General features: G+C 35.7%; 1 protein-coding gene across 1 annotated transcript; it reads left to right on the top strand.

Moving 5' to 3' along the window:
* Nucleotides 1-2,219: 2,219 nt before the first annotated feature.
* Nucleotides 2,220-13,457, top strand: LOC141648325 (uncharacterized). Its single transcript, XM_074456881.1, has 10 exons — nucleotides 2,220-2,602; nucleotides 3,624-5,241; nucleotides 5,942-7,345; nucleotides 7,772-8,118; nucleotides 8,499-10,153; nucleotides 10,625-11,057; nucleotides 11,770-11,923; nucleotides 12,461-12,564; nucleotides 12,669-12,760; nucleotides 13,098-13,457. The coding sequence occupies exons 1-10, from the start codon at nucleotides 2,319-2,321 to the stop codon at nucleotides 13,172-13,174; spliced, it is 6,168 nt and encodes a 2,055-aa protein (XP_074312982.1). The 5' UTR covers nucleotides 2,220-2,318; the 3' UTR covers nucleotides 13,175-13,457.
* The last annotated feature ends 2,315 nt before the right edge of the window (nucleotides 13,458-15,772 follow it).

The raw sequence follows: 15,772 nt of genomic DNA, 5'->3' as shown, positions 1-15,772 counted from the left end.
AAGCGACATGAAGTCGGAAAATAGAGTATCAATTAATCATTTGAAGATGTATATATTAATCCACTTAACCCAATTTACCTTTGCCATGAACAATCCTAATACGACTTTTGCTTCCATACACAATGTCACCTCCTCATTGATGCCTCGTTTGTTACACGGTTACACCATATAACTGCCAACGCTAACAAAGTGATTTATAATAACTATATATCTCTTATCCACGTACATCGTCAAGAAAAATTATTGGGTACACCAGATGGCTAGGGTGTACGATGACGTGGTACACCCAGTGTACCCAACAATTTTTCCATGGTCAATTAACATTGATCTTCCACGTGCCACATGGTGGAGTACTTCATGTCGTTGCATGTTACTATGTGCTGCTCTTGCCACACCCTATTGATGGGGCATATTCTGCACCCGCTGACCGAGTCAACATATTGAGCAAGGTCAAAGCCAGAAGACAGCAAGTTAACGTATTAGACACTGACCTAACCGACGCGACACATCGGCTGTCACTGGGTCTCGGCTAGGCAACTAGCCAGCCGGGAGGCATATCCGCGTACTCACATCCAAGTCCCCTCGGCATGGAGTCAACCAGGTCAGCCGGCCTGCCATGGGTCCCTCGGCCGAGGGTAGAACGGTTTTTCCACCTGCTAGCCACTTGGCCACTTGGCCACTACGTGACAAAAGGTGAAAGTCTATAAATACTTCACTTCTCTCATTGAGAAAATGATCCGAAAACAATCCCAAAACTCACTATTAATCTGGTATAAACTCCCTTATCTCTCTACAATATATTTTGCCAAGTAACATACCACTTAATCTCTTTAAGTTTACTGACTTGAGCGTCGGAGTGAGTACGCTCGGTACCAAGCCGAGCCCTCAGTTTGTTCATCTTAAACAGGAAAGAGCGAAAGGAAGAGACAAGAAAAGACATCATTCATCAAGCTTACGTGGTCACAAATCCTGCTCCGGAATTACACCCGGAACACCTATATCTATAAAATCCTCGTCAAAAGTAACGTTTAAGTACTTGTCAAAATATCTTGGAGCTTTTTCACTTGTGGCTCTCAATGTACTAGGTTGACCATCGTGGAACACTACCTCTATAAAATAATTCCAAACAAACTCACCTACAATAGGTGGGTAGCACTACATCTCCAAGACAAACAATAATTCCAAACAACACATAATACGTACCGTCGTACTCCAATTTTTCTAGTCTTAATCACGACTCTTAAATATGCCTAACCCAAACCTCCATACTCCTAACTCGCCTTCTTTTAATTTATAATCTACCGCAAATCCGCAATACTAAAGCCTATTTTTAGATCCCCTCAGCACAAGGGACAGAACACCCGTAAGTCTATCTCCATCATCATTCAACATTTACACTAAGTAGGGTTGACCTCTCTTAGACTCGTATATTTAAGTTAGCACCGTTGTTAAGTGGATAATGTGTATGTATAATAATATAAGTAAAGTGAGAATAAACGATTTGAAATTCGGGTTAATTTCAAATGTTTATGTTTCAATCATCAGAGTATGACATCATTAATAAATTGAAATACATTAGTTTTATCTAACTCAACTAATTAGTTAATCTGTGAGTCGAAATGATAGTTTATACGAGTATTACCTGGCATAACAAAAACAAAATCCGAAAAAACGATCGAAAATATCTGAATTGATTGACAGTCGAATATCCGATATGAGTAACTTGAAGAGTACCAACCCGATTCAATCCGAGATGAACCAAAATAAACCAATTCAATATAGCCGAGTCCGAGTGATACCTGAATCTGAATCTATCTAACTGATAATAACTGAATCGATAGACAAGATTTTAAAATATTTATTTTCTCATAAAAAAAACACTTCAATTTTAGGAATTCTTCCATTGATCCGTATTTATTAATGATATATATACATTATTTTATTACATTCAAGTTGGAAGTATAAGAAATATTAAGCCAAACTTTTTACCCCAAGCTCAAAAAACAGATGGCTCAAAGTTCACCTAAACTGAATTAATCCGATCTGAACCGTACTCGACTCGAAATAACACGAACCGATTAAAGTGGCTAACCCAAATGAACCTGATCGAAATCGAACTAAAATCAAAACTAAGGTCAACCACTCAACCCAATTAAAAATGACCTGATTTAATTTAACCCGATACGAAACCGAATCGAATGACCCGATTTCTTGCTTTACTCGAAAATTTCTACTTTCTAAAACCCAGCAAAACCCTTCCCTCTTTTTTTCAACCAAGAGTTTGCAGTTTTGCTCTCAACTCTGTAGACTATCCTCCCATGGCCGGCTCAGCAGAAAGGAAGGAGAAATCCATGAATACAAAGAAGAAGAAGATGAAGAACTCCAATAAGAGAAAACTGTCAAATTCATCAGACATTCAAAAACCCTCAAAAAAATCTCACCTTACAAATGAAGAAACTGAAAAAATTCGGCAAGAATGTGTTGAAGAAGTAGAAATCCCAGAAAAAATGGAGATTGAACAAACAAAAACCATTGAAAATCATCAATGGAGGAATTTGGAGCTTGCTTTATCTATTCAAAGCAAAGAAATCAAACCCCAAAAGTTAGTATTGAACTATTCATGATTTATTTATGTTTTATAATTGAATTTATGAAGTGGGTTGTTGTTTAATTGCATTTTCCATGTTATATTGTTGGAATTATGAAATGGGTTTGATGGATTTTATTGATTTATGGTTGTTTTAATGGTGTTAGATTAAGGGCAAGTGAAATTAATTTTGGGTATTAAAGGGTTTAGGGACAAATTGTAATTATAGTTTTGGAACCGTGGCGGAACCAGGATTTGACGTTAGTGGGGAAAAAATTCTAGCCGGGCTAACTACTAATTTAGTAGAGCAAATTAGAATTTTTTTTTCGAAAATTTCAACTAAAACCTAAAATTGTTTCATTGTTCAGCGAGGCCGACCACCCCTGCCTGGCTCAACCACTGTTTAGGAAGTTCAGTTGTGTTAGCATTTGATCAGTTACTTGGAAAATTTAAGGTGGTTAGTGTTTTTTGTAGAGCTGAAGAAGTTAGTAGCAGCTGCAATATTTCAGCTTTTGATTTTATTTGACAAATCAAAGCATCTCCAATTTGTTAACTTCCTTGGCGTTGATAAAAAATCTAGTGGAGAATATATCTTTCTAATTGGTTGAATTGTTTTGGCTAAGTCGGGAAGTTTAGCTACTGTGGATTGGTTGCATAACTTGCATTTTGATAGAAATACATTGAACATTTTTCTTATGAGGAAAGTTACCTCCTTTTGTTTCCAACTGTGATGGCCCCTAAGACTCACTATTCATTGGTTCTAGATTGTGATGTGATAGAGCAAATGGCTTACTTAAGTGGACGTGCTTTGTCTTTCAATGCAATCTCGACTTAATTTTCGTAGTTACCCGGAAACGGTCTTCATGTATTTTTAACACATTTTTAACGCGTTGAGAGGAGTGTGCATTGGACCCCTTGTATCCCGCCATTTGCTGTAGCCCTTGAGTCACTAGAGTAGCGTTGTTGTTATAGAAATGTAACTGCTTTATGTAGAAGCTGCATTCTTTGAATAACCAACAAAGAACTTGTGATGCAGGAAGGTAGAGTTGATTTTTGATTTTGTGATTTCAAGAGCCATAGAAAAAGACAATGACGAAGAGCATGAATTTAACACCTTGAGTATTTCCCGATTGATGATGCACATTAATAACTGGATTCAGTCGTTGTTGATCACCTCGGAGAAGAAAATCCACACTAAAGACAAGAAGTCTGATGAGGCTCAGTTCTGCTTGGATTTTAGATGTTGGCAAATTCTTAAATCTTGCCTGGAAGAATCATCGAGACGGCAAGTTTCATTGAGCGCGTCACGTGATTTGTTGAAGGTGATTTCATGTGTAGCCAGGAGTACCTTGCATCAGTTAGATCATCTGGATAATGATATCAAAAGATCCTCTTTTATCACGACAGAGTGTCAAATATATACTACTGTCAATGACTGCTTAAAGTTGTTATTTAATTCTCATGGGCGATTGTTGAATGGAAATCTGGATTTGTGGACAGTTACAGCTAGTTCACTGCTTGAACTCGTAATAAAAACCTTTGCACACGGTCTTCAAGATAGTGATGTGGGAAACTTGATCACAGAGTTATCTTGCTTGGCGCTTGAGCAATTTTCCAAGTTTTTGATGGTGCATCCATGTCGCAAAAATGGATTTCGTGATTTTGTAGAGAAACTGCTCGAACCGCTGCTACACGTATTGGGTATGCTTCCTGAACACATCAGGGATGATGGTGATTCAATGGTTCAAAAGTTGTTCAATTTTGTCCAAGAGATCGTCTCTTATGGATTATTTCATGTGGTTCATCTGGATGAATATCTTAGCTTACACGGCACTGAGAGATACAGCTCTTTAGTTGAATGGAAATTGGAAAATGCAAGAACTTTGGTCAAGAGTTATCTCAGACACCTTTTTGATAAACTAGAAAATCTTGTTTCCAAGAGAAAGGTAGAGGCTTTGTCAGGCATAGGAGAAATGTTTCGTTTGTTTGTCATTTGTGTGAAAAAGCACAAGAAGGACTCACAAGATTCAGATGCTTTAAGATCCACTGGAACTCAGTCTACTAATGATCCTTCAAAGATTAGTAATTTGATTTCCGAGAAGAGTAAAACGACTAGCTGGAATATGCGGAAGTCTTTTTTCGATTTCTTTGTGCTCACTACTGAGCCGTTGTTACTTGATCTCGGAATGCATCTCCAGTCTAATATTGAGTCTAAAACTTTCTTGAATGATGCTAACATTGCTCTCAAATCTGTGAATAAGATACTATCTACCATGGTGCGTGAAAGGATCTATGTACGAACAGAGGATGATTCTGGAGGAGCTTGTCTTAGCTTCTTCAAGATAAGCTATGGTCTTTTGCTGTCATGTTATGCCAAGGTGAGTCAGCTGTGGAACTCAAGTTGGGATGCCGACATTTTGGGACAGGTTGAAGTACTACATTCCTTAGCGAGAGAGTTTGTTTTTGTCATCATGAGTTTTCTGGAGATTGAGTATGAAGTTATTGGTGATGATTTGGTTAGCACATGGCTTATGATTCTCACCTTTTTAGCAATGGGACAATCTTCAGAGGCTGTAGTAGAACTACACCCATTATCTTCAGAGGCACTTAACTTGGGATGTCGATTGATCACCTTATATGGTGAACTACGCCAGGTTTGTCACGTTTGCTACTTTTCTTCAGAGGCACATGGCTGCACTATATGAACTTTGTGCTACTTTTGTGAGCATATTGCTTGTGATCATGAAATTCAATAATGCTTCTTTCTCTTGTGAATAAATCAAATTGGCTTATGGAAAAAAATCAAAATGGCTCATGCAGTTGTCGACACAATTTTCATCCTGGGTCATTCTGAAACAACCTTTTTGTGTTGCTAACACAAAGGCAAGGTTGTGTACATCTGTCCCCCCTACCTTGCAATTTGCGGGAGCCATTGAGGCATTGGGGTAATGTTGTTGACATTCAATAATGCACCATATTTTCGTTGATTTGGCGAGCACAGAGATATTTGGTGAAATTTCTGGAAATTTTGTGGTGATGAATATTAGAGATCTATCTTTTTAAGTAATAAAGATTACATCTTTTTAAGTTGATGTGACCATTAGCATTCTTCACCTGCCATGTTTGTAAAACTGTTACTGTCTTTCCTGTATTTTCTTAGTTGAAGATGTAACACCTTTATGTATATTTATGCTAGCGTTTAACATGATTAGCAAACTAAACATTCAGCTGTTTATACTCTATGTTTGACGTAACTTGTTATTTATGGGATAGTTATACAAATAGACTTTACACCTGCATACCCTTTCCTTCTTCTTGGTCTTTTATTTTATTTTATTTCATTTTTTTTGGTAGGTGAATCTTGCTTTATCTGCACTGTGTAGAGGACTGAGGCATTTGGCATTTTATCAAGTAAATGATGAAATGAAGTCTTTGGAAGTCTCACCATCCGACCTCTCTATCAATGGTGATAAATTTGCCAAATCTGGTCATTTGTTGTTATCCGCTCAACAGTTCAGGCTGGCTATCTGCAATGCGATCAAATCAATACCTGAAGGGCAGGCCAATGAATATGTTCAGATTTTATCAGCTGATATTTCAGATTCTTTGGAATGGATGAAAGTTGCATGTTCTAGTGCAGATGAACATGAATTTGGAGATGCTAAATTCCGTCATAAATGCAGTGTGAAAGCTGAAATACTGGGTATGGTCTTCTCAGAAATCTATTCTCTCATTCTGGATTCTATACCAGTGACCACTGGAAACAGTTATCGTACCGGGGTTTCATTAGAGAATCTGATTGGGCTGTTGGGTCCCAGCATGAGCCTTTTGGTTGACCCGGAGCAAGATGGCCTGGACCCGTTTATTTTTTCAGTGTGGGGAATAACCTCTCAAAGTGATATTTTAAATAGCAAAAAGGGTTTGCAGAATGAAGCTCCTTGTCTTCTCTTATTTTTCTTTCGTTTGTATGCATCCTGCCGAAGTTTATATCGCCAAACACTGAGCCTTATGCCTCCAAAGTTTACCAAAAAAATGTCTGGAATGATGGCTGACTTGTCCACAGCATATTCTGGCGATGATATGTTGGAGATGACTGATTTTGAAAATGAAGGCTATTTTTCTTGGGTTGTTCGACCTTCTTCTTCTCTTTTGAGCATGATGAATGCGTTGAAGGGTAGCATTATTATGCAAGAAACTTCGGCTTATCACTCTTTGATCTACGTGTTGCATATTATGACTTTACAAAAGCTTGGTGATCTAAAGAGGCAAATACAGTGTGTAGAATATATTGTGCAGAGAAGCGAGAATGTAATTAGCAGCAAATTGTTGGATGATGCTGACCTTTCAGGTTTACGCAAGAAGAAAAGAAAGCAAGATAAGTTTTTGTCGGGTTTGAAGCAAGAAGCGGCCTGTCTTACAGGGTTCATCATGGAACACATATCAGCAATAGATGACGGGAAAAGTGGGATATACATGGAGTTTGGGTCATGGGATTTAGGTGTCTGTACGGTGAATGAGAAGACACTATATACTGCACTCTGGTGGATTATATGCCAAAACATTGACATATGGTGCCATTATGCCACTAAGAAAGATTTAAAGCTGTTTCTCTCGCAATTGATTTTTAATTCTCTAACGGACGAAAGAGATGAAAACTTTGAAGAGATTTCTCGTAACTACACTGGTGGAGAAATGAATGTTACCAAATGCAAAATCTCACAGGACCTCCTATGTGATACCAACTTCTATGATCAAAGAGTAAGATCTTCTAAATCATTTTCTCAGAAACTAACTATTGTAACTTTTACAAGTGTTGTTAATGTCGCTGAATGGTCACTGTTTTTCAAAAAAAAATCTGCTTATGTTATGAACGGTTCCTGTCTAGATGTCGAGATTCCCTGATCTTTGCACAACTTGCTGGTATTGCATATTGCATATTTACCTATTGTTCTGATTGTCTACCAATTTTCTTTGCATCATATGCTTGAAGTCTTTTTTCTAATTGCCAGCTAGTTCATTTTTCTTTAAAATTTTTGTAGTGTACTTGTGATTGCTTGTGCCATGAGTCGTGCTTGTTATAGCTGTGAAATTGAGACTGTCTGCCAGAGTCGCCTGCTGTTGGTACCTTTCTGCTTTCTTTGTTTAGTGATGCTGCACATGATGATCATGGGTCTATTCTACTAGTTTGTGTGCAGATACATAGTGTCAAGGATTTGCAACGTTCTAAAGAAGTTAGCAACCCTATTGTTCGAGGATTCTTCGAACAATGAATTGAGTTCATGTGATTGGACAGAGGCTTTGAGTTTGTTCAGCAATACATCTTTGGCTATTAGCGACAAACCAGCTTCTTTCTATTGCAGTTCCAGTGACCTGGTTGACAAATGCTGCAGCAAACAAGTGTCTTCCTCTAAGTTCTATTTGCACGTTGCTGCTTCTCGAAGACTGTTGAAACTTTTGTGTCGTATGATGGAGAAAGCACTAAGCTTTAAGTCTTTCTCTCAATGTTTGATTTATTTGGTCAACTTTGAAAGGTAATGCTAAGCATATAACTTCCAAACTTCTAATATTTTCCAGTTATTCTGCTTTTTTTCTTTGTTATTGTAACTCCTTTTTTTTTCGTCTTTGCACATGTTCATGTTTTGAGGGTGTCTTTCTTGTACGCTAAAGTTTAGGGTTATTAGCTATTTTCTTGACATTTCTTCTTGAACCTTACTGCGCCAAGGTGCATGGTGGTGGAACTATGGCCACATATTCACTAAACATTGAACACACAGTAAAGAAAGTAAGAGCGACCAAATGATTGAAAATTATCATTGTAAAAATTGGGCTAGGAATTATCAGTGAGATATTTTAAGCTGTCATGTATTTATTCACGAGTTATCTGATCAAGCAACTTATTTTTGTTTAACAGGCTGATTATTGGAAGCTTTGTGGACCCTCAAGGGACACTATGCTTTCATGAGCATTTTGAACTTCTCGGGCTGCTGGTTTCATGCCGCAGAGCTATGAGATATCTATTGATGACGTTCTGCGAGAATTCTGAAGCATCTAAATCCTCAAGTCTTGGAATATTCTCGGAAAATTCATCACCCTATTTTTGGCTATTAAAATCTTTGAATTTAGTGGTTGGCTGGTGGAATTCCATATCATTGGAACACGATGATGGCCGGGTTAGCAGTATGATTATCTCACTAATGGATCAAACATCATACGTGTTTGTCACAATATGCAAGCACAATTTTGGGTTGGCAATTCACTCGGCTCTCAGACCCAAGGAAACTAAAGTTTCCAAGGACACTGAGGGAAATTTTTTAATAGAATCTGGATCTTCCTCAAAATCGTCAAAGGAAAATAAATCCTGCAAAAGTTTGGCCATGATAGTTGAGGCATTAGAGGTTGAGACAAATGCTGTATTCCCTTTTCTGAAGGAGGCTTTTAGTAGCCGAAATATCGAGGCAGGCATGTACAAATTATCGTCTGTAGTTTCTTGCATTCAAGGTTTTATATGGGGATTGGAATGTGCTTTGAGTGATATAGGCACGAATTATAAAGATTTGAAAGCAAAATTGATGAAGCATAACTATAAGACCATGTCCAGAGTCATCAATTTTCTAGATATGATTGTTAGATTCATAGGTGAATCTTCTCAGATATTTCTTTGCAGCGATGCGCTAGTCACAAGTTCATGTGATGATCAGGACTTACAAAATGTGAAAAATGTGAAAAATGGTAGTCATGGTCTTAGAACAGATGCATCTTTAAATGAGCCCTTTGTTTCTGGAAGTGAGTTTAGTGAGATGCCCTTGGCTTCATCGGAATTTCAGATTGCTCCAGGTTGTAGTGGTACTAGTCGTGTAGAGTTGGAGACTTTGAGTTACAACCATTTAAGGATGGATTTATTGCAGAGCTTTTTGAGTGGTGAAAATCTTGAAGCGGCATATTTCTTGAGAAGATTACTTATTTCTACCTCGGGTATCATGAGATTAAGCATGCTGTTCAAATGTTCTCCTTTGTCGTCCAACACAGTACAAAATTTGCTGGGTTGCTCTGGTTTCTTATTAACGAAGTTTTCACAAATGCCTGGCATGCCTAATTCATATACTTTTCTTTGGTTGGATGGTACTGCTCAATTTCTTGAAGCATTAGGAAGTCAATTTCCGTTAACAAAAAATGTCTATACCAAATTGGTGGAGCTAAACATAAATGCAATTGGAAAATGCATATCCTTACAGGGAAAAGGAGCTACTTCTATGTCTCATGATATTGAGTCTATTACGAAGCTACTAACGAAAAACCAAGTGCTTGAGCCGACTCTCTCGGGCCCTCTATATGGCTTAGATGATGTTAAGAGAAGGTTGAGGAATTCATTCAAGGTTCTTATTGAAAAACCGTCAGAACTTCACCTATTATCTGTAGTGCAAGCCCTACAACAAGCACTAACAGGTAATCGAGTCGGCCTTACCGCAATCTGTGATTTACAGATGGGAATTACCGAAGGTGGTATTGTTTCGCCAATGGTGGCAGCTGGTGTTGATTGTTTGGACTTGCTTCTTGAATTCCTTAAAGGTACTGTCATTGCATAAATTGACCTTTAACTTGAAACATGCTATTAAGAAATTTCATTTTGTTTTCTTGTATGATATTGAAAAGATCTTCCACAAAGTTATTCAAATCCATATCTCATGACTTATGACTCATGTCATATGTATTCATTTTAATTTCAGAACACGTTGTTAGCATTCCCTTAGCCACTTCTGAAGTAAAAATTGAAACTTTGCAATAATCCGTTTGTCCATGAATAAATCTGTTGGTTTTCATTTTAGGTGTCCATGAATAAACTTCCTACTTGGGAATCTTTTTCCTCATTTATATGATGTCAGTGGTAATTATGACCCCACGTCTTTCATCAACCTGCATTTCATTCACATCTTTTTATGTCGCTTAATCTTCATGCAAAATCAACAAAGAATTTTATTCATGGACTGAGAGAGTAATTTGAAAGATGTTGAAGAATTGACCCTGGGCTCTTTTTTGCAGGAAACAAACTCTGGAGTTTGGTTAAAATCCAATTGAATAGCCTTATTGCTTCACTATTCAACATTGTTGTACACCTGCAAGGTGCCACACTGTTCTACGGCAGACCAAACAGTACAGATGGGAATAACAGCCCCGACTCAGGATCAGTAGTTTTGATGTGTGTCGAACTACTAACCAGGATTGCTGGGAAACCCACTTTATTTCACCTGGAGTCCCATCATGTGTCACAGTCTTTGCACATTCCAGGAATACTGTTCCAAAGTTTTCGCAGCCTTAAAGCAGGCGAAGCTTCTCATCTAAGTGTAACGGGATCCAAAGACCACAAAGTGTATGACCATTTTGGACTTGGCTTTCTGGTTGACAGGGTTTTCTCAATGAACCTATATGTTGCATCTTGCCGATTGTTATGGACTGTTGTTAAGCATCACAAGAGGTAATTTTTTTTTTCATTTTTGTAGGCAATCATGACAATAGTCCTCATTTATGTTTGTTTGGTTAACAGTAACTTATGTAACTCAGACTTGGGTATAGGTGTCGGAAACGGGTACATATAAATTTTTTTATAGACGTTGGACGAAAATGATTTTAGAGCGTGGACACATCTTCAAAACATAAATATATTAGTGAAATTTGAATATTTGGTGTTTTCTTCTTGTGAAATAGTGATATTTCTGTGAAATAAGAGGCTTATAATCATTAAATACCATACAAAATGATTCACACAAATTTCTGCCAGACTGCCATTTTTGTTGTGGGGTCCTCCCTATTAGGCATTCGAAAGGTAAATTTTCGGAACAGATTTCATACCCATATCCCTGAGTATCGTGACTCGGGTCAAACATGAATACAAGTGTACAACCCTAGATTTGAAGAGTCAAATTAAAATTGTCGACAACTTTTTTTGTACAGTCTTCTTAGCTGTATTTTTTACAGAACAGTTATTTTATGGGTGATTCTGGATTTGTTTTAATGTTTCTTGGTATTGGTTAGAAGCCTCTCTTCATCATTTTTGTTTCAGTGCACAAAATGCATGGATCCGTTGTGGTTGTAGAGACCAAACTCGACCCTCACACTTGTTGTACTTTGTTTGACTATTAATACTATTGCTTTGTGTATTATTTACTGAACGTGTTTCGGGATTGTAGTGATTGTGTAAGATGCATAATTCTTCTTCAAACTTCGCTTCAAGCATTGCTCCACTGCCTGGAGCATTTAAGTACCGATACAACGGACAATTTCACCTGGGAAGTGGAAGAGGGAGTTAAATGCGCCAGTTATCTCAGAAGAGTTTATGAAGAGGCAAGTCTTTATTATCGACGAGTATAATTTGTTTTCTAATCTGTTACCCCTTTTATTTTCTAATCTGTTACCCCTTCACGTGGCTAATTTTAAATATAATTTGTTTTTGCGTACATTTAGAATTCTTACGAATCCTAATATTCGCAATGTTTTGGCTTTGAAATGTGGTGGCAGTAAAGCAAGTAGCTCACTAAACTGTCTATTCTTCCTATGTTTTCATCACTGGTCATCTGGAATGCACACGTCCTCCCTCTTGCCCTATCTCGCATAGACAGGAGAGTCTAAAGGCATTGGGTTTAAAACTTTAAATTATCGTTTTCATATGTATATTTGCATTTGGCAGCTAAATTTTGGGCTGATTATCATGATATTTTGCTAGACTATAATTGAGGATTTTCCGTTTCTTCACCTCCCTGTAACTAGAACTGCATGGTGTTATAGATAACCATGGTCCGTTCGCAATCTACCTTGCACCACCCTTCTGGATATGATATCCCTTGCAGTTTCTTAACTTCTCTTCTGTTTGATTGTTTGCAGATTCGACAGCAGAAAGACGTGTTTGGCCAGCATGGCTTCAAGTTCCTATCTGATTACATATGTGTATTTTCGGGATATGGGTTGCTCAAACAAGGACTGAAAAGGTATTTCTCGTATCCTTTTTCTGTGACAAAAAAATTTATATCCTCTCCTTTGAACCAAACTGTTGCTAATCCTGCTTTATTTATCCCTATTCTCTCGTTTGCAGGGAAGTAGATGAAGCATTAAGGCCAGGAGTCTATGCTCTGATAGATATTTGCTCACCAGATGATCTTCAGCATCTTCACACTGTATTTGGAGGTAATTGGATACCATTTTACATGATCTACACGATGAAATAAACGACGTGGTCTGTTCAATCTTAAAATCATTAACAGTGAAAGGTTTTTGGTTCTAGACAATGATGGAAGTAAGCAAAATCGGTCATTAAATAGAATTTTGACGCAATTTTCACTGGAGTCATCCAAAAACAGCCTTTACGTCTTGTTAATGGCTTAATGCAGAGGCTACAGTGAATGATACGTAAATCTGACCACCTCCTCACTAACCGTTGAAGAAACTCTTTGAAGACAATAACATAATGTTGTCTTGTTATTTGTGTGTGATTGATCTGATTTATATGATGGTGTTATTGCAGAGGGTCCTCGAAGAAGCACCTTAGCGAGCTTGAAGCATGACTACGAACACAATTTCAAGTACGGAGGCAAAGTGTGAGGGAGATGGGAAGAGTCACTGATATAGTTGCATTATGAATCATTGAATCTGTGACGATTCAGTAATTTGTATCAAAATTTTGTAACTTTCTATTATATCAAATGCATGCATCACAATATAGTCGGGCATGACTTTGTAGTGCTAAATTTAGCTGTCGGATTTCTGGTGCTACCTAAACCCTAGTCGAGTACGTCGTTGCTGTAGAATATTGTAAAGTCAAAAAAAAAAAAAAAACTGGAGCTGAATCCTTTTAATACTATAACTAGGTTTGTGACCTGCGAAATTCACGGGTTTATCTGTTTTAGTTTTGATATTTTTATCGTATTGTTAATATTTGTTCGAGCAATTAGTTGTTGATCCATTTAAAAATATACAGTCTTGAAATACATAGAAATTAGTTAGTTAATACCTTATTTCTTTGAGAACTTTGGTTTATTGGATCAATGACAAAGACGATTCATTATATATACGTGTGTTTTACTTCCCAATATAATAAAGTGAGTTTTTTAAATATTAAAAGTTGAAATCATCCGTATATAATAAATTCCGTATGGAAAAATCTTCAATTACGCCTTATAAGGTTGTAAACTCAATACCTCAGTATAGCCATCTCCAAATTATTTCCAAAACTCTCCATCAACCCTCCCATAGAAGTCTTATCACCACGTGCATGCTTCAAATATTATTTACATCCGAAAAACATTTATTATATCGATAGAAAATTATTAGATACGATTCAATGGTATGGTCAGTACCTACTCCATGTATTACAAATTAAATTTTCATTTCAATTGCTCAATAATATAAAAAACTATATTCCCTAAATTCGAATTCCAAAAGGTTAATAAAATTTTTTAAGCTCCTTATTACTATTTCAAGAATTTGATCCATCTCTCGTTATTCTTATGTCCACGATCCTATAGAAAAACAAAAATAGTATTAAAGACTATAAAATAAGTTATTCCGGTTTTGAAAAAAATAAACACATAAACTTAAAAATATACGTATTAGAATTTAGAAACCATACTATTTAATATTGATCTGAAGGTTCACTTTCGCTTCCTTTTTGTACATGTCTTGATAATAGTTCATATGAAATGAAAAAGAAAAATATATGTTAGAGATGATTATACTCATGAATACAAAAATACAAATTCAAATAAGTTGAACGGGAAAGCATAATAGTAAAATTACACAGCAATATACGTTTCATAACAAATTTAAAGAAATATTATAAGATCTCCATTTTGAGATCAACGATCATCTTATAATGGTTAAAAAAGCATAAACCACTTAAAAAAGTAAAGTAAATTTTATAGAAAAACAATCAAAAGGTGGGAGTTGGAGAAAACTTAAATTGGAAGAGGAAATGACATAATTAAAATGATTAATAATTGTCATGATGGTTCAAAAAGTAAATTGTGAAATTTTAAAGATTTTTCATTCAATTATTTGTACTTATTTATTTACCATTAATTATGAGAGTATGTTTTTTTTTTTTAGGAAATTATGAGAGTAAGTTTTATGTATTCCTGTTTTGACAAAAAAAAAATACATAAACTTAAAAACATACGATACGAAGTAGAATTTAGAAATCATACTATTTAATATTTACCCGAAAGTTCACTTTCGCTTCCTTTTATTACATGCCTTGATAATAGTTCATATAAAATGAAAAAGAAAAATATATGTTAGAGATAATTATACCCGTGAATACAAAAATACAAATTACACCACAATATACGTTTAATAACAAATTATAAGAAATATTATAAGACTTCTATTTTGAGATCAGCAATCATCCATTACTTATCAGTTTCTACCTTACGTTTTTTTACCTTTAATTTTACCTCAGTTTCGTGCCTTTTGTATTTTTTCCCTCTTCAGATTACCCACGTGATGGTTTGCCTTATCTGCATTCACATACGTTTCATGGTGCTTTAAAGTTATATAAAAAATATATTGACCAAAAGATAAAACATCAACCTGACAAAAACTTGACAAACGAATCAAAACATTGTCACATTAAGTCACTTAAATTAAACCAACTGGAAAACATGAATTCAAATATAAAGCAAACGATTCATAAAACCAACAACATAGCAAATTAAAATATATTTTATTGGACACAGCAACAACAACAATACTCAACAATAATACTCAATATAATCAAATAAATAAATTAAACCATAAAATACAATCCACAACTTATAAACTCATGACAAATGGGTATATTTTAAATAAATAAAGTGAATAGAAACTATTATAGGTATTGTAGGTTTTATAGTCATTACACAAACATAAATTCTCATATTTTAATTTAATTTTTAATTATTTTTGTGGTATTATTAAATTAGATAACTGATTGCCGAGAATCTCAAGAGATGAATTTAATAGGACAAAATGTTAATGAAAATTATGGGTGTTGAGTAATATAAGGAGTTTAAATAAAATTATTAACATATTATATTACAAAAATTAATTAAATAGGAAAAACTTTTAATTAATTTGGTGTGTGTTAAGTATTATGAAGATTTTTAATCAATTTATTACCATGTTTAATTAAAAAAAATTTAATAGGAAAATGTTAATAATGGT

The sequence above is a fragment of the Silene latifolia genome, chromosome 3, assembly GCF_048544455.1.
Source record: "Silene latifolia isolate original U9 population chromosome 3, ASM4854445v1, whole genome shotgun sequence".
Classification (NCBI taxonomy): Eukaryota; Viridiplantae; Streptophyta; class Magnoliopsida; order Caryophyllales; family Caryophyllaceae; genus Silene; species Silene latifolia.
Note: the sequence above shows the minus strand (reverse complement) of the source record. Positions and strands in the feature narration are given on the sequence as shown.

What these genes read in the sequence shown, in the direction of transcription:
- LOC141648325 (XM_074456881.1), top strand. Translation starts at nt 2,319, where the DNA reads ATGGCCGGCTCAGCAGAAAGGAAGGAGAAATCCATGAATACAAAGAAG. An exon ending in GCTTCTTGAATTCCTTAAAG is followed by an intron (nt 10,154 to 10,624) that starts GTACTGTCATTG and finishes TCTTTTTTGCAG; the next exon opens with GAAACAAACTCTGGAGTTTG. An exon ending in GTTGTTAAGCATCACAAGAG is followed by an intron (nt 11,058 to 11,769) that starts GTAATTTTTTTT and finishes TCGGGATTGTAG; the next exon opens with TGATTGTGTAAGATGCATAA.